This window comes from Panthera leo, chromosome A2 (assembly GCF_018350215.1).
Source record: "Panthera leo isolate Ple1 chromosome A2, P.leo_Ple1_pat1.1, whole genome shotgun sequence".
NCBI lineage: Eukaryota > Metazoa > Chordata > Mammalia > Carnivora > Felidae > Panthera > Panthera leo.
The window spans coordinates 62,492,787-62,519,519 of record NC_056680.1 but is presented as its reverse complement, the minus strand read 5'-3'; the positions used below and the strand labels follow the sequence as shown (position 1 = coordinate 62,519,519).

Here is a 26,733-nt window from a genome sequence, read left to right as displayed (position 1 = left end):
TTAGTATCTCCCCCGGGGGAGGAAAACCGAGAAAAATGTATTGCAATATCATTTCATGCTTCCCGAAATGGCCTGAGGACAACGTCACGGTTATAGGGGGTTTTACCCCAAAAGCAACATCTGTCCTCATTTATTTGTCCACTGAGAAGGCTCCAGTCTACCTGGTGTCACTTTGGACAACACCACTGGTCAGCAGAAGCTCAAAGAAGGGCTTTCCAGGGAGGACAGGAAGGTATTCCCTCTGCCCAACGCCAAGGAGCAGGAGTGGGGCCAGAACAGCGATCACGCACACGTGCACTCTGGTGCCTTTCCAGCCTGAGCACCACAACAGCGGACAAGGGCGTGAGTGGTGCTAGGAAATTTCCAGAAGGACGCAGAGCTCACTGTCGCGTTTCCAGCACCCCAGATGCACCAACACTGGGGCCCCTTCCCTCCCAGCTCCGCAAAGGCGTCGGGCGAGGTCAAGTCTGCTTTTCTGCCAATGTCACGCAGGCTCCCAGCAGGAAGGTGACAGATGACCCCACACCAGTTTACCTTGGACAAAACGTAAGCGCTGGGCTATCGCGTTCCTGAGAGCCCCGTACAGCGGAAGCAATCTCGTCCGAGCCGGCCACGGGGGCAGGTTTCGAAGAACATTCTCCAACTTCTGTAGATACAGTAATCTGGGGGCAAAAATTAAAAAAAAAAAAAAAAAAGATGAAGATGGGCGCAGGGTGCCAGCCGGGGACATAAAGTTCCACTCATGGAAAGATATCCCCCTGCTTCGGGAGCCGTCTTCACAGACCAAAACCCCGGCTTCACTGCAGGTGCACACAGCAGGCTCTCGACGGGCTGAGTCGTGGGACTGAATGTGGATTAAACATTCTCTTTACCCCCAAACAGGAAAGTTCATTCCTACCTAGTAGCATGCGGCAGAGGCCGGAGGTGGAATAAAGCCTCAGGTGAGATTTAAGAGCATTTGCCTGGGGGCACATGGCAGTCGGTGAAGCGTCCAGATGAAGCGTCCAACTCCGGCTCAGGTCATGATCTCAGCGGATAGAGCCCGCATGGGGGCCTGCGCTGACAGTGTGGAGCCTCCTTGAGATTCTCTCTCTCCCTCTCTCTCCGCCCCTCCCCTGCTCACGCAGTTCGTGAGTTCGAGGTCGTGGCTGTCAGAGCGGAGCCTGCTTCGGATCCTCTGTCCCCCCCACCGTGTCTCTCTGCCCCTCCCCACCCCCGCTCTCAAAGAGAAATAAACATTAAAAAATAATCATGAAAAATAAAAGCATTTGCCCGGAAGCCTCCACTTATCAGACAGAGGAAATTATGTTAAAGAGTGTCAGAACATCAAGATGTGAGTGGTGGGGGAAGGATCCATCAAAAGCGAACTAGCAGCAGCTGTAAGATTCTCGAAGGTCCAGGGAGGACCGCCAGCCAGGTCGCTGGGTACCAGCGAGGTGGGGAGAGGAGGCAAAGGGGAGTCCACTCTCGCAGACACAGGAGCAACCCAGGCGACCAGCTGCAGAGAAGGCAGGCAGCGGCTGCCTTCTTCCTTCCTTCCTTCCTCAGCTTCCCTGAGAAGGCAGGCAGCGGCTGGGGGTAGGGAGGGGGCGAGAGGGGGCAGGGCGGCAGGGGCGGGTGGGTGGACAGGCTGTGCAGCTACCCCAGGGAGCCGGAGATCTCTCCCTGCCTCAGGGGCTGCCTGTTGCACAAGGAGGATGCCTCACTGGGGAAGAGGGGAGAAACACCCCAGAGGAGCCGCTGGAAAGTCTGCAACGATAGGAGCTGAAATTGCAAACAGATGTGGAAGCAAAGAGCCAGATGGGGAGTCACAGTGGGGGGATGGCAAGTGCCCCAGCAGGCGGGCACCGACCCTCAGGCATCTATGCAAGCACACGGAATCCTCCGTGAGCTGGAAGGAGAGGCCCAGATGCTGCCGGGGGCACCCGTGCCAGGCATCTGTGGCCGCAGCCCAGTGACAGGTGGCACATGCCCCCCCACCCCCAGCCCCGGCCCCACCTGGCCCCGTGCCCACGAGGGCTGGCCTCTCCCGCATCTCATCGCCCTGGGGCAGGAGGTCCTGCCTGTAAAGCCGGCATCCTCGGTGCCCGGCACAGGCATGGGCCGCAGGGTTTCCCACTTCTTCTGGCTGGAAGCTGTGACTTGGAAGAGAAAAGGTGTGAGCAGCTGCCAAGAGCAGGCTGGAAGTAACGAGCTGCAGCGTCCTGGACCATAGGCGTCAGACGGGGGCTGCGGGGTCCCACTGAGGGCGGTGCGGGTCTCACGAGGACCTGGAGGAGGAGGCCGTGGGCGAGTGAGGGACTGACACATGGAGGGGCGTAAACTAAAGAGCAGCCACGGATGGACAGGGGGAGGCAGCCCCAGACACAGGTCTGAAAGAAGGACAGAGAGCGACAGACGCAGCTAAGGACGTGCTGGAGGGCGCCAGGAGGGGGCGCCAGGAGGGGGTCAGATGCGAATGCACAGCACAGGACAATGCAGGGATCTGAGCCACGGTCGCTCACGGGTGACACCCGCCGCTGTGGGGCTCACGTCTACACCCCAGGAAGCAACCCGCTGCAGACACACAGGCTTCACAAGACATGAAAGAACCTAGAAGATCTGTAGGAAACTCAGTGAGCCTGTAAAAGGGAGGATGGAGGGAAGGGAGGTGAGTTTAGGAGAGAGAAGACAATGCTGGGCGAGGTGTCGGGAACGGGCTGGCACCTGTGAGCAGCGGCTAAGTGTGCCATGTTCCCACCACGGGGTCTCCCTGCCGGGTCCGCTGCAGCCATCCAAGGGGGACAGATCCTTCCTTACAGCTGAAGGCACGGGGCTCCTGGGGGGTCTCGTGTGAACCCTGCAGCGGACCAAGAGCCCGATAACCAGAGAGGCACCATCAGGGTGGGGAGGTAGAAACCCGACGGCCACTAGTGCGAGGGTCACAGACGGCCATATAACAGATGTGTGTGCAGAGACAAAGGGAGGCTTGCCCAGCACACACAGCAGCCGGTTCCCACCCTGAGTGGGGGCAGGGAAAGCACGGGCTGAGCACACCAAATCCTCCAAGGGGGTGCAGTCCCTCACGTCTCCGATCCCTGAAGGAGCTAAGAGCTGGCGTCTCCTGGGGCTCTCTGTCCCCTGGGCCAAAATGCCAGGGCGTGCGTGAGAGGGTTGTAGGGCCATTAAAGTGACCTGCTCCATCGCTAGTACCAGGGCAATCCCTAAGGTAAATCAGGAAAGTAGACCTTCGACAACAAGATCCTGCTTCCTCGACGGGTTCCAGAAAAAGGCAGAGGGGGTTGGAAGTGTATCCAGTTATGCACGTGTATGTCACGTAGGTCATGAGAACACGACATGGCCCGTGCAGTTCTGATCACACAATCCTCCCTTCAGGAGGCACAGGAGCAAAACTTTCCACAACCTGTAGCTTGAAACGAACCCTTCTGAGACAACATTGAGAAGTCTTTTGCTCTCCTCCAAGGAGAGTCAACGCAGGATTGCAACCAGGTCAAGTTACCGCCAAGGACGGGACCCACTGAAGACAGAGATCCAGGATCGCAGCAGAATTGACAATCTGTGAGTCAATTCTGCTGATCTCAAAAACGAAGCAGCCACAAGATCTACCTTCTCCTGCTTCCGACATATTTCTGGATCTTATGAGAATATGTTGACAATACAAAATTTCAAAAGAGATATGAAAACAGTTCCTTACATGAAAGGACCTCTAAAATGTTTTTGCTCATTTTAAAAAATTTTTTTAGTGTTTATTGTTTATTTTTGAGAGAGAGAGAGAGACAGAGAGAGACACACAGAGTGTGAAAGGGGAGGGGCAGAGACAGAGGGAGACACAGAATCCGAAGTAGGCTCCAGGCTCTGAGCTGTCAGCGCAGAGCCTGACGTGGGGCTCGAACTCATGCCGCGAGATCATGACCTGAGCGGAAGTGAGCCGCTTAACCAACTCAGCTACCCAGGCGCCCCTTGCTCATTTTTTTTTAATTTTTTTTAACGTTTATTTTTTTTTTTGAGACAGAGAGAGACAGAGCATGAACGGGGGAGGGTCAGAGAGAGGGAGACACAGAATCTGAAACAGGCTCCAGGCTCTGAGCTGTCAGCACAGAGCCCGACGCGGGGCTCGAACTCACGGACCGCGAGATCATGACCTGAGCCGAAGTCGGCCGCCCAACTGACTGAGCCATCCAGGTGCCCCCCCTTGCTCATTTTTGAACAAATGTCAAAAGCATAACCTGAAATCCAGACACCTTCCCAGACACGTCTCTCCCTGGGTGGTTTTCTGCATCTGAACTGATGGGACAACCACAAACAATTCTGGATAGCCCACTATACAATTGCGTCTCCCAGCTGCTAATTGGAAATCCTCCGTGGAGCCGCAGTTTTATGGAATTCTTCTGTCCCTGTCTCATCGTGCACTCTGTAACGTTCCGGGTTGCTAGCCCAACCAGTAATCAAACAGGAAAATATGTCTTACGTCTTTGGAGATGAATGGTCGCCGCTGGGGTCATCTGCTGCCAAGCCATCGCTCAGGATGAGAAGGAGAGTGTGCAGGGCTTCTAGCACCTTCCGGGGCTCGGTCTCTTCCACAAACCGATCGCTGAGAGCCTCAAGGCTGCGGGCAGCCCCTTCGAGCACCTTCTGAAGCAGGCTGCCTTTTTGCCACTGATCGAACACCTTCACATTGGGAAAGGAAAACACTATTATTAACAATAACGCGTTGCAAATGATGGCATGTGTGTAAGAAATATTAACGGGGCCTTTGAGAGGACAGACAGCCCATTTTTACGATGCTGGCAGACTGGAATGTCTGTCAGTTGCCTTACAATTTAATTTCTGTTCAGAACTGGAAGATGAATCGCCATTGATGGAGGCACACGGCCCTTTCGAGGAGGTGCCATCTGTCCTGCCCTCACCCACTGCCATTTTTCAAAAGAGAAGGCGACAACACACATCGTTGAACAGGACCCGGATGCCCCAAAAGCGAAACTGACACGTTTGAAATGCGTGCCATGGTGGAAATACGTTGCCATACTTAACGATTCTGTTGTAACGAACACAAGGTTACTAGGTACCGTTCTGCGTCGCGGACTCGGGGATCACGATACTACAGGCAATTCGCATTGCGGTTTCCCATCGACGTGCCAACAGAGACGCTGCGTGCCCACGTCACGAGCATCGTGAACACTCGTGTGTGCTGAATAACCCTTCATTAACCACGGGGGCAGGCCGCCCAGACAATGCACAAAGTGCACGTGTCACCCAGCATGCTGGCACTGGTCGGCCCGACGCTGGCCCTCGACCCTTTCCGTGCCAGATACGCGGAGTGCCACCCGGTGGATAACCACGCCTGCATTTCGGTAACGATCTTGTATCTACTATTGGAGATTTTGACCCTTGTCAGTAATAGGTATTAGGAAAAAAATAGACCAAGATACGTGTCCTGTGAGGAAAAGGTAACGTAATGTCCAGTAAAGTGAATGGAGGGTACTGGCACCCAGGCCCTGCTTCACACCATATCCACGGCTCGCTGAAGAACACCCTGCCGGGAATTCGCCAGGCACCCCCACCGGCCTCCAAGCTGTTGGTATGTGATCACCCCCGCACTCCGAGCCACACCATCGCGTCCACGAAAGCAGGCCACCGCCTCTTTCTCCCTGTTTGTCAACACAAGAGTAAAGGGCCAGGCCGTGTGGCACCCAAGCCCTCCAGGGGCAGGAGCCCAGCATCTGAACGCCCACAGAGGGCACCTGGCGGCCCCGTGGAAATCCCACAGGCCAGAAGCAGACTCTTCCCATCATGAGCACATGTGTGTCTCAGTCCAAGACAGGCTTTCTGGTGACATTTGTGTGGACACATCAGCGAGCTGAGGCCGATGGGTGCACGTGGGAGAAGGGCACACCATGGGCAGGACACACGATGAAAGAGGGAACAACGTATGGGGAAATCGAGAGGATCTGCGGGCTTAAAGCTTCGGTGAGAGAGAGCAATGAGCCGCATAGACCTGCGTGGTACTCCAGTCCACACTTACACCGCGTGTTACCTGCTCCACTAAAACTGAAGGGGCGCCAGGGCGGGGAGAGGGGGTTGGTGCACACAGGCAGTGAAGCGTCCCAGTTCGGCTCAGGTCATGATCTCACAGTCTGTGAGTTCAAGCCCTGCGTCGGGCTCTGTGCTGACAGCTCAGAGCCTGGAGCCTGTTTCCGATTCTGTGTCTCCTTCTCTCTCTGCCCCTCCCCCACTCGTGCTCTGTGTCTCTCTCTCAAAAACAAATATTTTAAATAAATAAATAGGGGCGCCTGGGTGGCTCAGTCGGTTAAGCATCCAACTTCGGCTCAGGTCTTGATCTCACAGTCTGTGAGTTCGAGGCCCGCGTCAGGCTCTGTGCTGACAGCTCGGAGCCTGGAGCCTGCTTCCGATTCTGTGTCTCCCTCTCTCTCTGCCCCTCCCTTGCTCACACTGTGTCTCTCCTCTCTCAAAAATAAACACAAATACTAAAAATAAATAAAATCGAACAATGAGAGACAGGGGAGGAGAGGGATCGATTCGGACACGCCGAGGGGGTTCACAGTGGCACCGCACCTGCTTGTAGACTTCCAGCCAGCTGACCGTGTGCACCAGGTAGTCTGTGGCCGCTGACCAGCGGGGGTGACAGTCTCCAGGGTGACCCTCTTGGCCAGCTTCGTCCTCGGAGGTTCGGGACAAGATGGAACACACGACCCGCTCCAAGGTCCCATCTGTGGGAATCTGGCAACAATATGAAATACATTTACAAGTGCGCTTTTTTCCAGAATATTCCTTTCTACGAATAGTACCACCGCCTTGCCAAAGGAAGGGCTCTGGGCTTTGCATGACGGGAGAAGTTAACAGGTTGATCAAGCGGCAGTTATATTGTTGGCGTGGAGGGAAGCCTTTTGGAACTCTGTTTTTCACGAAGGTCCACAAGCCGTGGGAACAGCGGTTTCTCTGGATGGAGGACACAGGGTGACTCAAATATTGCTCATTTGTACTCTCCGGCCAAAAGCAAACAGGGGCCAGCCCGGTTCAGTGGGCACCTTGGCCTGCCAAAGCCACTTTGCCGGAAATATTTTCTCTTCTAACTTCATCCGTCAAAGATGATTCAAACTGGAGTTCTGGGTCAGAAACAGTGTGACATTTTGGAACCATATCTCCTTTATTTCTGTAAATGAACTTCTGGTTTTTGGTTTTTTGTTTTAATTTATTTTGAGAGAGTGTGTGTATGCAAGTAGGGGAGGGGCAGAGAGAGGGAGAGAGAATCCCAAGCAGGCCCCATGCTATCAGCACAGAGCCTGACACGGGGCTTGATCCCAGAAACCGTGAGATCACGACCTGAGCCGAGATCAAGAGTCGGACGCTCATCCGACTGAGCCCCCCAGGCGCCCCGTAAATGAACTCCTACATGCAGTTTCTGCAATGTCGCCCTGTAAAAATACCTACGTGTGTGGGAACGAACAACGTTCCAGTTACACAGATTTACAATAACTTCAGGGCCACATTTCAGAAACTCTACTGATGGCAACAGTGAAAAAACATCAACGTCCCAGGCCTGGGTGGGTCTGTCAGCCGAGTGTCCAACTCTTGCTTTCAGCTCAGGGCTCAATCTCACGACTGTGCGATCGAGCCCCACAACCTGTTCTGTTCCAACAGTGCGGAACCTGCTTGGGATTCTCTATCTCTCTCTCCTTCTTTCTCTGTACCCTTCCCTGTTCTCTCTCTCACTCTCAAAATAAATAAATAAACTTTAAAAAAAAAAAGTATTCAAGCCCCATTTGGTTCCTTTGTGGTCCCCTTGGGGATGCAGAGAACTAATACTCAAGTCACAAAGCCACAGCACCTGTTAGGGAAACAAGGCCCCGTCCCCTCTCCCAGGACTCGCAGGGGCTGTGAGAGGTAGATACACCAATGTGCCTATCACAGGTCACCCAGGAGAGAGGGCACGAGAGTTCCATGGGCCCGTGAGAGATGATTGAGCTGTTTGCTCAGTGGGGAGTGGAGAAAGGAAGAGAGAAAGATCCCTCTGCTCTGGGGGCCGCATAAGCAGAGGCCCAGAGTGGCAGTGCCTGCAATCAGGCAGGCCCAGGGCAGGACCCAGGAAACCATCACGATGCTGGCTCCTGAGGGGCCCTCCGTGGGGTGGGGGACAGGGTGATGGTCTCCCAAGGTGCTCACATGTTAACTCCAGAACCTGTGAATAGATTAAGAGTGGTGTTGGCCAGTTGCCTTAAGGTTGCTAACCAGCAGACCTGGAGACGGGGAGATCATTCCAGATTATCCACGAGCCCCATGAAATCACAGGGCCCCTTCAATGTGGGAGGGGAAGGCAACCGAGCCAGAACTGACACATTCTGAGAAAAACTCAGTCCACTATCGCTAGCCTAGGGAAGGGGCCCCGAGCCACGGAGCACAGAGGCTTCTAGAAGCTGGAAGAGCAAAGAAACAGCACCGGGGGACACAGATTTTAGCCCAGGGAGACCTGTGTGAGACTTCTGACTCCCAGAGCCATGTGGTAATGAGTGTGTGCTGTGTGGGGCAACAGTGTTGGTGATAACTCGTACCAGCAGCCACAGGAGACTCCTACCCGTGACATATGCTCTGTGCTGTCCCCCGACCGTTTTCCTTGTAATTCTAATCTCAAAATAGTTGCCTTTCTTTTTTTTTCTTTTCTTAATTTATTTACTTTCAGAGAGAGAGAGAGAGTGTGTGTGTGTGCAGGTGCACACACAGTGAGCCAAAGAGGGGCAGAGACAGAGAGGGAGAGAGAGAATCCCAAGCAGACTCCTCTCTGTCTGCGCAGAGCCCGACACGGGGCTTGAACTCACGAACTGTGAGATCGTGACCTGAGCCGACATCAAGAGTCGGACACCTAACCCCTGAGCCACCCAGGCACCCCTCAAAATACCTGCCCTCTCAAGGTAAACGTTCTTTGTAATTTGATGAGAAAACGGGGTCGGGAAGTACGGACAATACGGGAGTAGAGTCAGCAGCTGGGGCGTTCCTATGCCGTCTACAACAGCGCCCACGAAAGACGCCAAAGGGCACAACTCCAAGTCCCACGGGAGGGAGATGGTTCATGAAATTGCACCAGATGTGACAGAGGAATGGAAAACCGCGTCTCCCGGCCAAGTGTAAGACCTGCGTGGCAGAAGGAATTTTCCAGCCGCCTCGCCACTCGGCAGTTAGCAGCCGCGCCTGGCTGAGGCCAGGGTGACATCCCCAGATTCGCCGCTCAGACCTGTAACCCAAAAGTGAAAAGCCAACGGTAGCTCGTGTCAAGGTGAACAGCGCCATGAGGGAGTGCCAGGTAGTGGGAACTCAGGAAAGCGAGTGAACCCCACGCCCTGAGCACAGACCGGGACCCTAACAGGAGGGTGCAGGTGTCGTCCAAACTGTCAGTCCCTCAGCCCTGACCCGGGGGCTGCACCAGAAAGGTCCTCACGCCAGGGGCATCCGTGCAGCAGAGACAGAGGTACAGTTCTGGGGTCCTGCACCACGCAGAGCAGAAGTGTCCGCGCAAGGGACAAAAGGGAGCCGTGCAGGCGGAGCCCCTTCCAGAACACAGTGTGCACAGTGGAGGCCCCTATCTGCTGAGTCCAGGGGGCCTGTGACCTTGCGGGTCCTGCCGTCCTGGTGACAGCATCTCAGCCTGGAGAGCAGTCGTCTCCTGCCCCCTCGTTCCCTGCCGCCTCAGCTGCAGAATCTCACTCCCTCCCCCGGCCTGGCTTCTCCCCGTGGCCAGTGCCAAGAGCGAGAATCACTTCCTATCACAGTCACACCTCGGTTTCCCAGCCTAATTCGCTCTGGAAACACGCTTGTCATCTAAACACTTGTATATCAAAGCGAATTTCAAGAACCATTGGCTCAGTTGTGATCACGTGACGTTCGGCGTCACGTACGACTCGTGTTGCAAGACATCGCTCATTTACCAAGTTAACATTTATTAGGAACGCTTGCTTGTCCCATGGAACACTCACAGAACGAGTTAACACACAACCCAAGGTTTTGCTGTACTTCCAGACTGCCTTTGGGGCTGGGATAAAATGACAAGGTAAGAGGAAGGGACACTCCCAGAAAGGCCAAACCAGCAGGGGCCTGCCACGCCCACGCAGCGCCGACGTGCACAGGGGCTCTCCGTCCTCCCATCCCACCTCCCACCCACCCTGGGAGCACTCTCAAAGGAGGACTCTCACAAAGAAGCACCAAGAACGCGTACCTCCTGCAGTTCGGCTGAGTAATTCAGGATCTGTTCTGCATGAAGGTCATCAAAACCAAATCGGGACTTCAGGTCAGCCTGGACCTTCTGTGGATCCCACACCAGCTTCTTCAGGGACAAGGTGTATCCTAAGTCTGCAAGACAGCCAACGATTTATGCCATCAGTTGTTTCCACGTTGTGACACATCTGACGTAAATCGGAAAACGACACCTTGTTTGCTGCTACAAGAAAAGTAAATAAAGAGCAAAGGCTACGCAATCAAGTCGGAAAAGCCAACAGGAGCCAGCACCGGATGCCACAGAGAGCTTGCTGGGACAGCAGGTGCCCCTGGTATTAATGATCGCAGAGTTTCCAGAGCAAACATGACAACCTATGTCAAGAACTTCACGAAATTCAAATCACTGAGCCCGCTAATTTCACTCCTAAAAATCTATCTCAAGAAACCTCATCAGCTGCATGAAGAAAAATTAATGAACAACAATGCTACCACATTGGTTTTAGACCGATTAAACATTAAAAACCAGGTAAGCATCTAGCATGGGAGAAAAGCGTAAATTACGGTATATTCATAGCATAAAATACCACAGTCTTTTTTTTTTTTTTTGAGAAAGACAAAGTGCACACGCATTCACATGTTCATGGGGGGTGGGAGGGGAGGAGCAGTGACAGAAGGGGACAGAGAATCCCAAGCGGATTGGGGGACAGAGAATCCCAAGCGGGCTCTGTGCCTTTGGCACAGAGCCGGACGTAAGGCTCAATCTCACAAACCATGAGATCATGACCTGAGCAGAAATCCAGAGTCAGACACTTAACCGACCGAGCCACCCAGGCGTCCCAATACTGCAGTCTTGAAAACCACATTTCTAAAAACTATTTAAGGTCGTAGATGAAAGTTCCCTTAACAGAGTTAATCAAGGTAGAAAACTCATTAGGAGTCACCTGGGGGGCTCAGTCCGCTGAGCATCCGACTCCAGCTCAAGTAATGATCTCACGGTTCATGACTTCGAGCCCCCCACATCGGGCAGGCTCTGTGCTGTCAGCGCAGGCCCCACTTCAGATCCTCTGTCATCCTCTCTCTCTGGCCCTCCCCCACTTGTACTCTCTCAAAAATAAATACACATTTAATTTTTTTTTAACATTTATTTACTTTTGAGACAGAGAGAGACAGAGCATGAACAGGGGAGGGTCAGAGAGAGGGAGACACAGAATCCGGAACAGGCTCCAGGCTCTGAGCTGTCAGCACAGAGCCCGACGTGGGGCTCGAACTCACGGACCGCGAGATCATGACCTGAGCCGAAGTCGGCCGCTTAACCGACTGAGCCACCCAGGCACCCCAAAAATAAATACACATTTAAATAAATAAATAATAATAAATAAATAAAACTCATTAAGTACCCAAATGATCCCGCAACTCCACCTGGAAATGGCATGCCCGAAATATAATTCCAAGACCTCCCCCCCGCCCCCCGAGGCTTGACATAGTTTCTGCGAGCAGGGCCTGATGATGGCAAACACAAAAGCTTGTAAGTTCCGAGGTGAGCCTCCACCTGAAATCCCGTCGCGAGACGACTTCAGACCGCGATCAACATGCGTCTGCTCAGTGTCCACACGTGCAAAGGACCACAAAACCATTCTCAGGTGCGTAACCTCTCGGTGCCCTTAAGTTGACGCTGTGGGTCAACGGAAAAGGCCCAGTCCTGCCACCTACAAAACAGGTCCGGCCACGGGGAACTTTAGGAAGGTGTTGAAAAAAGACAGACCCCAGGGATCCAAGACTCCTCACTCTCCGTCTGGCTGTCTTTGCATAAAAGGGGTCAAAGTCTGGTTCTGACACTTTTAAGCTAGCATTTGTTACGTATCGAGGGCACTTTCGTCGCCAGGTGAGTTCTACACAGCACACCAGACAGGTGCAGTAATATTATCCTCTTTGGGGGCGTAAGGAAGCAGACATCCAGAGCCACGCAAGGTCACATTGCTCGATTTAGTCACGACTCAAACCCAGATCTGATCCCCAGCCCTGAGCTGTAACCACTAATCTCTCCTGCTCTCAGAATGTGTCAGAATTACTCTGCAGAGCTGCAGAGAAGCTCTCCTTGGGGGCAGGGGTCTCCCTACGCTGAGTCACCAGCAACAGGGAAAAACCTGGGTGTGACTGGGGTGATGGAGGGCGTCATGTTGGGTTGTTCCAAGGAGCCAGAGAAGTCTGGAAGGGCTAGAAATCTGTGTGTAACCACCTCATTACATAGGTCAAGAGACAGACTTCAGAGAACAGGAACCTGGGCTCCTGGCCCCAGGCCTGCCTGCCCCCAACCTAGCTCTCATATCTGTGCCAGGAATATCTCTCCATAAAGCATATCTGACTGCTGGTCCAGCGTTCTTCTGTGATCTGGCCCGGGGTCTCTTTCTGGATCACCTCCTACCATCACCCACGACCCCAGAAACACTGAACATCAAATACACAGGGAGCTTCACATACAATTCTTCGTGGCCATGCTTCCTCATGTCTTTGGTGAAGTAGAACTCATCCTTCAAAACTTCTCCTTGATGCTTTTCCTGAGAAAGATGCAGATCCCTACTCTGGGTTTTGCTTTTTCTTCATTGGCACATCTGTCTCCTATACTAAACATGACTTCCCTGTTGCAAGAACCATGTATTATCCAGTTTTTTATTCCCATTCATGGAATGGTGTTTGGTTCATAGAACATACTCCATAAGCATTTACTGTAGGGGAGAATGAGTGGATGGATGGATGGATGGATGGGTACAGGAATGACAGATAGATAAATGTACAAATTATAACTCCACAGTTTGCTCCATGAATCTCCCTTACAGACACAGAAGTAGAGAAAGAGAAAAAGATAACTAAAAGTAAAATATTCAGGTCCAGTTGGCAATTCAGGAAGTAATACGCCAAACAGAGCAGAATAGTGCCTATGGGACTGGGAGGTGGGGAAATGGGGAGATACCAGTCAAAGGGTGCAAACTTTTAGTTATAAGATGAGTAAGTTCTGGAGACCTAATGTATACCCAGATGACTCTAATCAATAACAGTGTATCATATACTTGAAATTTGCTAAGAGATCATTAAGTGTTATCACCAAAGAAAAGGTAACTAACTATGGGAGGTGATAGATGGGCTCGCTGATGCCATTGTGGTACTAACGACACGATGTACACGTGTCTCAAACTGTCACACTGTACACTTTAAACACATACAATTTTATTTGTCAACATAAAATAAATATTCTTTTTCTAATAAAAACTTCTTTTTGAGAGAGGGAGAGAAAGAGCACACACGTGCTAGTAGGGGAGGGGCAAAGAGAGAGACGAGAGAGAGGAGACAGAGAGAGAGAGGAGAGAGGGAGAGACAGGAGAGAGAGAGAGGGAGAGAAAAAGAGAGAGAGAGAGAGAGAGAGAGGACCCCAAACAGGCTCCATGCTCAGCACAGAGCCCGACGCGGGCCGGATCCCACGATCCTGGGATCATGACCCGAGCTGAAATCGAGATGCTCAACAGACCGAGCCACTCAGGCACCCCTAAGTGTAATAAACACTCAATGAAAAAAAGAAAGAAAGAATATCGTGGGTCAAGAATAGAGCCAAGTAATTCCATCCCTTCCCCTGCAGAAGGGGTTTGTTCATTCAGCTCGTGGGCTTTCCAAATCCACATCCCCCTGCCTCTTCTCGCCAGCCTCACTATTTTTCAAATATTTCTCCCAAATAGGAGCAGAGGAGAGAGGAAAGATTCAAATTGCAGAACGAAGGATAGATCTAACCTTAGAGGACGTCAAAGAAAAGAATTTTAGGGGCACCTGCGTGGCTCGTCAGTTGAGCGTCCGACTCTTGATTTCAGCTCAAGTCACGATTTTGAAGGATCAAGCCCTACGTGGACTCCACACTGAGCCTGGAGCCTGCTTGGGATTCTCCCCCTCTCTCTCCCTCTCTCCCAGTCGCTCACTCGCTCTCTCTCAAAATAAATAAACATCTTTTTAAAAAGAATCTTAAGATCACCTATTTCCTAATCAAAACTAGCCCATGTATTAGCAATGGCCACAGAATTTCAACAGTGGAAAGTCAAATGCAGTTCGGAGTTCCAAATTTCCAGTCTCCTTCTCCCTTTTAACAGAAACAATGGGATCCTTTGGCATTTGACATTTTCATTAAGTCGTTTCTTGAACAGCATCTCCGCTCTGTGCTGGCTATCGACAAAGTTCACTAGGGAAACGAATTTTCCCACGAGCTCTCAGGCCCACCTACCAGGGGTGGCCGCTCCCTGCTCCTGCAGAAACGTCAGCATCGAAAGGGTCACATTCAGCGTGATTTCGGAAACAGTGGAAAACCTGTGGTCGAGCGGCAGCCAGTCTAAATCTTCCAAAGTTGCCAAGGAACTGCAACGAAAATAAAAGCAAAGGGAGGTGAGCCAGCTCAGCACACGGGGCTGCACCGACTCACGCCCGCCAGCCATGTCAAAGCCCTTTGCGGGATGTGGCCCACCACTGACACACAGGCATTCACCGTGGCTTCAAATGCCACCCTACACACCCTGGGCTGGGGACTAATGGTCACCTGGCACAGCTGGCCAGGGTCCAAAGTGCTGTCATCTCAGCAAAGCAAATGGACAGGCAGGCGGGCTGCTTCACGTTCAGATCATCGTTTACAATTTGGAGGTGCCCTCCTGGAACACCACGTACCCCATCCCCCACTGGGTGCCCCTGTGGTCTGAATAAGTCAGGGGCACGATCAGTGGTCACCAGCCTGTTTCACAGAACAAGGGGCTTCAGGGAATCCACATACAAATTGTGCTGATTTTATTCTTTAAATATCTACATTTTATAAGGATATATTAAGTATAATTACAAATAATCAAGCTTGGGGCGTCTGGGTGGCTCAGTCGGTTAAGCATCCAACTTCATCTCAGGTTATGATCTCAAGGTCCGTGAGTTCGAGCCCCACATCGGGCTCTGTGCTGATAGCTCGGAGCCTGGAGCCTGTTTCAGATTCTGTGTCTTCCTCTCTCTCTGCCCCTCCCCTGCTTGCACTCTCTCTCTCTCTCTCTCTCTCTCTCCCCCTCTCTCAAAATTAATAACATTTAAAAAAATTTTTTTAAATGGTAGCTGTTCTTTGTGGGTTTATTTAATCATTGAAGTATAATGAATACACTTCATGCAGATTTTCTTGGTATTGTGTCACCAAAGCAAAACAGAGGAGTAAAATGAATGCCGGAGCTGATAGGGTTCAACAACATTCAGCAGTAACCTCTAATTTGGAATTCTGTCTCCAAAGAGCCCGCTCGCTGCCCGTGCTAACACATTCAGGGCTTAGAGCAAGGATGTGTGTAGAAGCATACCCACTCTATTCACATACAAAAGTTATAAATCAAACCAACAAACTGTCAAATATATGCTCCATTGTCCTACATTGACAAATACGCCTTCATAACAACTTGGAGAGCCGTGTCCAAATTTAGAATTTTCCAATCCTCTGTCAAAATAAATAAATAAACTTTTAAAAAGAGGGATGAGGGGCTCCTGGGTGGCTCAGTCGGTGAAGCATCCAACTTCGGCTCGGGTCACTATCTCACGGTTCATGGGTTCGAGCCCCATGTTGAGCTCTGTGCTGACAGCTCAGAGCCTGGAGCCTGCTTCGGATTCTGTGTCTCCCTCTCTCTCTACCCCTCCCCGTTCATGCTCTGTCTCTGTCTCCCAAAAATAAGTAAACGTTAAAAAAAATTTTTTTAGTGATCATTTAAAGGGGTGCCTGGCTGGCCCATCAGTGGAGCATGTGACTCTTGGTCTTGGGATTGAGTTCGAGGCCCACATTGGGTGTGGAGATTACTTACAAATAAAATCTTTACGTCATAATAATAATAATAACAATTAAAACTACAGGAATATAGGAAACGTTAATGATGTAATGTTAAATTGCTTCGATCGGGGGGGAGTAGGCTCTGACAACATTACTGCACTTGATAAAATATTCACACAGGTAGACGAGGAGCACCCACAGGGAGGCGAGAGTCCCAGCCAATTCAAGACGCCACGATCCTGGATTTTTTCTTGTATCAAACAAGAGATGTTCCCAGAGATATAGATTTCCCTGTGAAAAAGGTGAGGAGAAAAGACCCAACACACCTGTCATTGGTTCGATTTTTCTCTTGCACTTACTTCAGAGCTGCCTGGAGGAGGCGTATCCCCGTGCGGATGCGGTCTGCGACGCCAGTGTCGTGGGCATACAGTCTCGGCAGCAGACGTAGAAAATTCCAGATGTGGGGCTGCTGGTGGAGCTTTTCCAATTTCGAGATCACCTCCTCTGTCTTATTGAGATCCATCTGACAGAAAAACAATACCAAGAATTTCCCTCTTCTGTGTTTTTACTGTTCCAAACAGTGGGGCTGGGCTGGCTGCTGAAAACTTTGGCCGTAGAGACTCGTGCCCGGTATGTCACTATTTGGAACAGACAAGATTTGAAAATCTGTCCGTTGGGTTAGGAGTTTAAATAGTGTGAAAATAGGGGGCACTGAGTGAGTCAGTTAAGCGTCCGAGTCTTGATTTCAGCTCAGGTCATGATCTCACGGTTCGTGAGTTCACGTCCCACATCAGGCTCTACGCTGACCATGTGGACACTGCTTGGGATTCTCTCTCTCTCTCTCTCTCTCTCTCTCTGTCTTTCCCCCTCCCCTGCGTGCACGTGTGCCCTCTCTCCCTCAAAATAAATAAATAAACTTAAAAAAAATAAGGAGGGGTGCCTGGGTGGCTCAGTCGGTTAAGCATCCGACTTGGGCTCAGGTCATGATCTCACAGTCTGTGGGTTCGAGCCCCGCATCGGGCTCTGTGCTGACAGCTCAGAGCTTGGAGCCTGCTTCTGATTCTGTGTCTCCCTCTCTCTCTGCCCCTCCCCTGCTCATGCTCTGTCTCTCTCTGTCGCAAAAATAAATAAAAACATTAAAAAAAATTTAAGAAAAAAAAAAAGAATTTTTCGACAACACCAGCCAGGGAATAAGAAACCACGGACCAGATGTTTCTTCTGGATTAAAAAAACAAAACAAAACAAAAAACAAATGAGGGGGGCTCAGAGGGCTCAGTTGGAAAAGCAGACAACCCTTCATCTCAGGGTGGTGAGTTCGAGCCCCGTGTTGGGTGCAGGGATAACTAAAGAAAGAAAGAATGAAACTTTACGAAACATGGAGGGAAACCATTAAAGATGTTCATTCCAGTGGGTGCAAGTTGGAAGGGTTTCCCCCCCAGGCAACGGTGTGGTGAAGTGACATTGAATCCGTCTCACTGAAGGCATAAACCAGCCGCTTTAAAAACCAGCCTTGTGAGGCACCTGGGGGGCTCAGTCAGTTGAACGTCCGACCGCCTCTCAGTCTCGGCTCAGGCAGTGATTTTGAGGGACTGAGCCCCTAGTCGGGCTCCGGGCTGAGTGTGGAGCCTGCTTGAGATTCTCTCTCTCCGCCCCTCCCACGTGTGCGCACACACGCACTCTCAATAGATAAATAAATAAATAAATAAATAAACCTAAAGAAGTAAAAATTAAAAAATAAGTAAAAACTAGCCTTGTGACCAAAGCAGGGAAGGTTGGAACAGCAGGGCAGGACTGAAAGGAGAAAAGGGTATGTGGGGAAAACAGGAAGCAAACTCCAACTCTAACAGGATGGCTGGCTCTGTCCAGAAGCACCCATTCATACCTGGCACGTGGTACAGACACTTGGGATCATTCTAGATGCCCGAGCTTCTCATACTGCACGCTAGCAATGGCAAAGCCAAAACCAGATTATCCCGGAGCCACCAGGCTCCCCCAGGGGAGTCATACCCTCCTCCCGGTGGCAGCTGGGAGGGGACAGACCCACGTCTGTGCTCTGCGCCCGCACGGCCCTCAGCAGGCCCAGCCCAGGGTCCCGCACCCCCAGAGGAGCCTTACAACTACCCTCTGACGGCATCTGGTGCTGTTCTCAGTAAACCCCCAACAGCTGCACGCCCCTGGCAAAGGGCGGGGGGGAGGGGTGGGCTGCCTCCGGGCCTCTTCAGTGGGAAGGACGAGCCAGCCAGCCACCTCCTGCCCTCTCTGGAGGCCCTGGCTTGCGACTCACTGCCACCATCCCCAACGTAGGCGGGTCTGTGATTCCTACAGACTTCCTGTCCCAGGCCTACCTTCCGTTAAAGCTGGAGTGGTGACTGCCACGCCAAAGTGAGTTCAATTCCACATACTCCCTGTCCAGCTGCTCCCCCCGGCCTCCCAGGACGCCCACCCACTCATCCTGCACTGTCTTCATGGCCACCTTCCCGCCTTGTCCCCATAGCCCTCGTGTGACAGATCCTTCCTCCCCTCCCATGTCATCACAAAATACCCAAGCTCTGGAACGCTTGGGGGCTCAGTCGCTTCAGCGTCTGACTCTTGGTTTCCACCCAGGTCATGATCCCAGGGTCGTGGGATCGAGCCCTGACTCGGGCTCTGTTCTGACAGCACGGAGCCTGCTTGAGATTCCCTCTCTCCCTCTCTCTCTGCCCCTCCCCCGCTCACTCACTCTCTCCATCTCAAAAAATAAGTAAATAAACTTCAAAAAAAAAAAAACACCCAAGCCCCGTGAAATTCAATGGGCCAACTGCACACCCTTACGCTGGTGGCTGGAGTGCGGCTGGAGGAAGACAGTGAGGCTGAGTCTCCCACAGGCTCACGGTGCTTGTCTCGGCGTCCTGAGACCCCTCCCCCTTGGCGGGCGGGGGGCAGGGGGGGAACCAAAGTGCATCCAGATAGTGTCAAATGTCCTGGGGACAAAACTAGTGCCTTTACCTGCAGGGTGTGTGCCCAGAGCGAGTCAGAGGGACGTGTCAAACACCCACATCTCAAACCTGAGAGCAGATGGACTTCAAGTCCATCTGACAAAGCCACCTGTTCCGGGTCACCTGCCAACTGCTGAGGGCCCCAACCTTCACCTTCTGCTCTCCCCAGGCCCAGAGTCTCACCTGAGAACATGACTTTGGCTGTCTCACATACGGCTTCTACATAGGATGTGAAAACCTAACCTTGGACTAGTTGAACCTTGAACCAAATCATTGGAAAGAAGTGTTTGGGGGTGCGCAGCTGGCTCAGCTGGTTGAGCATCTGACTCTTGACTTTGGCTCAGGGCACGATCTCACGGTTCATGGGTTCGAGCCCTGAGTCTGGCTCTGTGTTGACAGCACAGAGTCTGCTTGGGATTCTCTCTCTCTCTCTCTCTCTCTCTCTCTGCCCCTCCCCCACTCACACTCTCTTCTCCAAATGAATAAATAAAGTTAAAGAAAAAAAGAAGTTTCCAAGGGTGCCCAATGGGCTCTGTCGGTGGAACGTGCAACTCTTGATCTCATGGTTGTGAGTTCAAGACCCACCTTATGGGTTGAGTTTACTTAAAAAAAGAAAAAGAAGATGGGGTGTCTGGGTGGCTCAGTTGGTTAACCATCTGACTTCAGCTCAGGTCATGATGTTATGGTTCGTGGGTTCGAGCCCCGTGTCGGGCTGAGCTGACAGCTCAGACCCTGGACCCTGTTTCGGATTCTGTGTCTCCCTCTCTCTCTGCCCCTCCCCGGCTCATGCTCTCTTACCTTCAAAAACAAACAGACATTAAAAAAATTTTTTTTTAAAAAGAAAGAAAAAGAAGTATTCGAAAAATAAAATAAAAACCAGTGCTTTGAACTTAACCACTATGTGTCCGGAGACTAAGTTTCAAATTCTTGTTAAAATACTTACTGCCAAAAAACTGGAGCCATGAGAAGAATCTACGATAAAAGAGATTTCAGATATTAGTTCAGTAAGCGATCAGAGACCATGTACTGAGCACCTCCTTCTAAGCCCCACCCCCTGGGGCAGGAAGGGGAATTAGGGTTTCAATAGGACATTTAAGGGCACTCTGGGTCCTCAGCTTCCGTGGGGCATGCTCAGCCTGGGCCCGGGTCGGGGGTGGACACTCAGAGACAGACTTGCCTGGGCCCTTGGATCTTCCTGCCCAAAGTTCCTGTAAGATCTTTGCCTTGTCCATCATGTCGTAAACTTCCTCGGCGAGCTCCCGCACCTCTTCCAGGAAGGCCAGGTTGTTGACCTTCCCGGGCCGGCCAGCTGCAGCCCAGAACCTGGACGAACTTGAAATAAGTGGAATGAGTACCATGGACATCATTCTGCATGGGGCCCCTTCCCTCGGGGTTTGCGGGCTCGACACCGAGTGCCCACGTGACGTCCACCAAGCTGGCACGCATGTACCCTTCCACCCACCTGCCCTGCAGCACCCTCTCTCCTTGACCTTCCAATTGAAAATTTGAACGTTGTCATCAATCTCTCCGTTATCTGTGACGCTCAGCCACTGTATACGGTTACTGGTGGTCCCACGTGTTTCCCTCTCTCAGCACGCCCCGTGAGAGGGGCTGGGGACCGTGTCTCCATGACCGGCCCAGGCCCCAAGTGCGGAAGACATGGGAGGGAGGTGAGCAGGCACGCCCCACCCCCCGTAGTGCTTTAGCCAGCCGGGCGAGCCGCCGGGCAAGGGGTGGAAAGTCTGTCCAGAGGGCACTCAGGCAGGCCCAGGGGAGGCCAAGCCCCCTCTCCCGTTCTCTCAGGCTGACATCTGAAAGACGAAATGGCCCAGTGATGGAAAGACTGGGGTCCAGGGGCGTATCGGCTGGAGACAGCACGTGCAAAAGCCCAGAAATGGGAAGGGGCTGAGGGGTCAGCCAGGGAGACAGAGACAGACAGAGAGGAGAGGGGGAGAGACAAGGGAACGAGAGAGGGAAGCCTATGGTGTGGATACATGCAGCCACATGACGGTCACGGGCAGGACCCTGTGTGGGCACCAGGGGGAGCTGGGACAGGCTTCACCAGGGACAATGGGGTCTCATTTCAATTCTAGAAGAGACCTCTGGTTGCAGGGGGAGGTAGGGTCCACCAGGACAAGGTGGAAGGGACAGGCAGGCTTCCAAAGAGGGAGGTGGGGGCACCTGGAGGGCTCAGTCGGTTGAGAGTCTGACTTCGGCTCAAGTCATATCTCATGGTTCGTGGGATCGAGCCCCAGGTCGGTCTCTGTGCCGACAGCTCAGAGCCTGGAGCTGCTTCAGATTCTGTGTCTCCCTGTCTCTCTGTCCCTCCCCTGCTTGAGTGCACACTCTCTCCCTCTCTCAAAAAATCAATAAACATTAAAAAAAAGAAGAAGAAGAAATCAGGGGTATCTGGGAGGCTTGGTCAGTTAAGCGTCCGACTTTGGCTCAGGTCACGATCTCACAGTTCATGAGTTTGAGCCCCAAGTCGGGCTCTGCGCTGACAGCTCAGAGCCTGGAGCCTGCTTCGGATTCTGTGTCTCCCTCTCTCTCTACCCCTCCCTTGCTCATGCTCAGTCTCGCTGTCTTTCAAAAATAATAAATAAACATTAAAAAAAAGGAAAACAAAGAAAAACGGAGATGGACAGACTCACATACATCCCTGTGAGCCTTTAAAGGACTCGGTGTGGGGTGTGCTGCCACACCCACTTTATTTTCTGTGTTTCCGAGGCTTTGACACCTGGCTGCTGATTGCTGACCCCGGAGGGACAGCCCCTCCCAGGGCGACCCCCCCCCATTCCCTAGAGACACCGAGGGCTGGCCACGTGGTGATTTCCATGTCTGCACATCTTATACGTCTGAAAGAACAAACCTCGGGCACCATGAAGAAGGGGCTTTGGGGAGAGGCAGGGTGCGGGATGTCCAGGGTAGAAAGGGGGGCCTCTGCCCCAGGTGGAAAGGGGGGCCTCCGCCCCTGGAGAGCAGGACAGCTCTACAAGGTGGGGCAGGGAGGTGTCGCTGAGGCCCACGTTCACGATGCCCTGTGGACACCAGGACAGAAGTCAGAGACCCGTTTCCAAGGGGGCCAGCGGTGGGCCAGATATTCAGGCCGCTGTCCATTTCCCATCGGGATGTCCACTGTCCACTTAGGTTTTAAACATAGTATCCCTTTGTCACATTTGTGAGAAACATTTTCTTGGGTTTGTTTGTTTGTTTTTTTAAGTAGGCTTCACACCCAGCGTGGAGCCCAATGTGGGGCCTGAACTCATGACCTTGAGATGAAGACCTGAGCTGAGATCAAGAGTCAGACACTCAATCAACCCAGGCGCCCCTCTTTGGGTTTTTATTTGCCTTTGATTTCATTTGACTTCATTTCATTTCATTTTCAATGTTTATTATTTTATTTTTTATATTTTTAATTTTTTTTTTTATTTTTGAGGGAGAGAGAGAGCAGGGGAGGGGCAGAGAGGGAGGAGGACAGAGGATCTGAAGCAGGATCTGAGCTGACAGCACAGAGCCAACGTGGGACTCGAACTCACAAACCGTGAGATCATGACCTGAGCCGAAGTAGGATGCTTAACTGACAGAGCCACCCAGGTGCCCCCCGTGGGAATTTATCTTTAATCGGTAAGGCACAACAGACTTAAAATAAAATAGGAAATCATTTCACAAGCTGCTGGGAGTGTGTTGAAGGGATCAGGTGTCCCATCACATTTAGCACATCCAGGAGGAAAAAAAATTGAAGCTGGGGGGCATTATTCCTGATTAGAGAGTTACAGAGTTTACGAGATTTCGTTCAATCCCAATTCCTGCACTTTGCAAATTAGAGAACACCGTGACCACGAAGTAACAGTTGTCACCAGGTAAATCTGCCTGCTTTGATAATATCGAAGCGTGTCTGATCCCTCCCTCGGACACGGTCATTTGACCTGCCATGAGGTCAGAACAGATCCAACAACACTGACACGTGAGTAAAACCAATTCAGGGCCTTTCAGGGCACAGTCCACTTAAACACGAAGAATGAGGCCCAGAGAATCTACATGGATTTGCTGAAACTCAATGCAGTGACACAGCAGGGCCAGGGCCAGGCCCAGCCACACGCTAAATGTCACCAGTCACCTTCTGTCACGCTCCACGGAAACCTCACCTCCTAAAGGGTGGCCTTCACCTCGAGTGGGGTCAAGTACAAGAAAGCACTTAAAACTTCTGTCATCGCCTCATATGAAAGGATTCCAAGGACCCTCAGTTCCATCCATGATGTCACAAATGGCAAGACATCATTCTTTTTCATCGCTGAGTAGTATTCCACTGTATGGAACTAGAATATATCATGCTCAGTAAAGCAAGCCAGCCAGAGAAAGACAGATAGCATATGATCTCACTCCAATGTGGAATCTGAGAAAGACAACCGATGAACATAGGGGAAGGGAAGGGAAAATAAGATCAAAAGGGAGAGAGAGGGAGGCAAACCATAAGAGACTCTTAAATGCAGAGAACAAAGTGGGAGGTTGATGGGGGTGGGGGGATGGGCTAGAAGGGTAACAGGCATTAAAGAGGGCACCTGTTGGGATGAGCCCTGAGTGTTAATAGATAAGTGACAAATTGCTGAAATCTACTCCTGAAACCAATCCTACGCTGTGTGTTAACTAACTTGAATTTAAGTTTAAAAATTAAATGAACGAACGAACGAACGAATAAATAAATAAATAAATAAATAAATAAAGGGGCCCTTGGAACCTCTGCTGGGAACCCTCAGAATTAATCACACCGTATCACACTGCTGTACTCCAAGGCAAGTGTCGCTGTCACAATGAGCTGGTCGGATGTTCTTTTTCCAATTGTTATTTCAAAAGTACCTCGATTGTCCCTAAGACCAGATCATGAGAAGTGTTTACGGTGGGAAAAATACATAGAAAATCCCAGGATTAAACACTGATGTGTGAGTGTGCACGCGCACGTGTGCAGGTGTGAGAGGGCGCGTGCGAGCGGGCCCAGGGAAGTCCCAAAACTGTAGTAGGATTTGGGTGGACAGCAAGTTGTGCCTTCCTGAGTCCAGGTCTGTCTTTGGTCCCTTATCAAGGAATGCCTGACCTTGTGAGGTATAGAAGGAAGTGGGGGGAGGGGAGGGGGGCAGGGGGTCATGACACTCAAGAAAAGGCCACCTGCCAGGGGATGGAACTTGTCTCTCAGCCCTCCCACTGCTAATACCCTCTCAGAGGAGCAGGAACCAAAGGAGGCCTCCAGCGGTGCTCACCGGGTTCCAGAAAGGGCCTCAGTGCATCAGAAGCAGCAGAAGCGCTCAGGCCCAGCCCTTAGTTTCTGACGAGGAAACTGAGAGCCACCGAGGGGACCCTGGAGTCAGTGTTTCTCCAGCAGTGTCTCCCTCGGAAAAGCCCCTTTAAAACAGGATCCCGGGGCACCCGGGTAGTTAGGCGTCTGACTCTGACTCAGGGCATAGTGTCACGGTTTGTGCGTTTGAGCCCCATATTGGGTGAGCCCCGCTTGGGGTGAGCTTGAGCCCCACTTTGCGCATTCTCTCTCTCTCTCTCTCTGCTCCCTCCGCCGCCCCCGTTTGTGGGCATGCTCTCTCTAAATAATAATAATTGGGGCTCCTGGGAGGCTCAGTCAGTTGAGTGTCCAACTCAGGCTCAGGTCATGATCTCATGGTCTGTGAGTTCGAGCCCCGCGTCCGGCTCTGTGCCGACAGCTCAGAGCCTGGAGCCTGCTTCGGATTCTGTGTCTCCCTCTCTCTCTGACCCTCCCCCATTCATGCTCTGTCTCTCTCTCTCTGTCTCAAAAAAATAAAGGTTAAAAAAATTTTTTTAATAAATAAATAAATAATAATAGACAAACAAACAAATAAACTACTGGGGCATCTGGGTGGCTCCATTGGTTACACATCCAACTCTTGGTTTCAGGTCAAGTCATGATCCCAGGGTCATGGTCGTGAGATTGAGCCCCACATCGGGCTCTATGCTGACAGTGTGGAGCCTGCTTGGGATTCTCGCTGTCTCGCTCTCTCTCTCTCTCTCGATCTCTGCCCTCCCCCTGCTTGCACAGACGTGAGCTCAAAAGCACACACACACACACACACACACACACACACACACTCTCCCTCTCTCTCTCAAAATAAATACATAAACATTTAAAAAGAACTACCAGTAAAATAACTGTTAAAAAAAAAGACAAAAACTTCTATGGAAACCTAAGTTGAAATGCTCTTCAGCAATAAGGATGGACCAATGGCACATGGAACAACACAGACAGACAGACCTTAAGAGCATCACGCTCAGTGGAAAACAACAAACCAACCTCCTAAGGTTACAGTCTATGTAATTCACCTCATGTGACCTCACATAAATTTATCTAAATGCTGTATAATTGTACATAATGTAATTTATATATAATTACAGCTCAAAATGAGAAATGTATGGAGGCAGAGGACACTCGTGACTGCTGGGGACAAGACAGAGGGGTGGGCACAGCTATGCAGGGAGATCCTGAAGGATTTTCTGTGCATTGATTAAACGGATACAAGATACCGATTGAACACGATCAAGATATATATTGATTGTGATGGTGGTTACATGAACCTATACAAGAGATCAAATTGTATAGAGATACACACACACACACACACACACACACACAAATGAGTGCGTGTAAAACTGATGAAAATAGAGTAAGATCTGGAGTCTACTTAACAATATTGTAACAATGTCAATTTCTTGGTTTTGATATTGTACTAGAGTCATAGAAGCTCACGATTTGAAGAAGTCAAACTCACTGTACCATTTTACAACTTTTTAAAGTCATAATCACTTCAAAATGAAAGTTAAAAAGTAATGAAGTCAAAAAATAAATGATGAACTCAGGTAACAATATTTACAACCGTTATCACAAAGGGTTTAGAGCCTTAATATGTAAAGAGCTTCTGGACATCAAGAAGAAAAATTACAAACCAAGAGAAAAATGGACAAAGGACATGAATAAATATTTTACAGGGAAAAGAAGTATAAAGTGTATGTGGAGGTATAAAAATAGGTTCAACATCCCTATAATAAGAAAAATGCAAATAGAACTGTACTGATACATTGTTTCTCATCAGAAAATTGATGAGATGGGAAACCTGGCTGGCTCACTTGGTAAGGCATGCGACTCCTGATCTCAGGGTTGTGAGTTCAAGCCCTACATTGGGCATAGAGTCTACTTTAAAAATGAAATGAAATGTAATGAAATATAAAATAAAACGAGCAAGGAAATAGATGAGAAATCAGATAGGTAGAAATGTCGAAGTTTAATAAGACCTCACCAGGGAAAAAGATATCCTCACATCTTGGAAGACAGATGCAGAATATTATAATCCCCATCAAGGAGCAATTGGAAAACACCATCAAAATTAAAAATGTATTTATGTCTTGACTTGAAATCTGCTTCTAGAAATCACTGCTACATCATACACATACACTACTATGAAGCAGCAGAAGTTGTTAGCAAAATACAGCAACAAGGTAGAGTTAATAAAGCAACAGTGTAGAAAAGTGAAATAAAAAATACTCAATTTACATAGATAAAGGCAATAAAGAGGAAAAGGAGAGAACAGAAGAGACCACAAAAGCGGAAAATAAGTCCCAGGGTGCCTGGGTGGCTCAGTCGGTTGAGCATCAGACTCTCAGGTAGTATCCCAGGGACATGGGATCGAGCCCCGAATAGGACTCTGTACTGAGTGTGGA

At 50.8% G+C, this 26,733-nt stretch overlaps 1 protein-coding gene across 1 annotated transcript in view; it reads right to left on the bottom strand.

The window, feature by feature from the left end:
- The window catches only part of ABCA13 (ATP binding cassette subfamily A member 13), a 374,957-nt gene that overhangs the window by 331,452 nt on the left and 16,772 nt on the right, over positions 1–26,733 (bottom strand). The window contains exons 3-10 of the mRNA XM_042927326.1: positions 20,180–20,334; positions 19,946–19,974; positions 16,387–16,550; positions 14,480–14,610; positions 10,223–10,356; positions 6,574–6,738; positions 4,469–4,668; positions 535–662 (exon numbers count right to left, since the gene is read on the bottom strand). Of these exons, the coding sequence (XP_042783260.1) occupies positions 535–662; positions 4,469–4,668; positions 6,574–6,738; positions 10,223–10,356; positions 14,480–14,610; positions 16,387–16,550; positions 19,946–19,974; positions 20,180–20,334 (1,106 nt within the window). The remainder of the gene's footprint in view (positions 1–534; positions 663–4,468; positions 4,669–6,573; positions 6,739–10,222; positions 10,357–14,479; positions 14,611–16,386; positions 16,551–19,945; positions 19,975–20,179; positions 20,335–26,733) is intronic.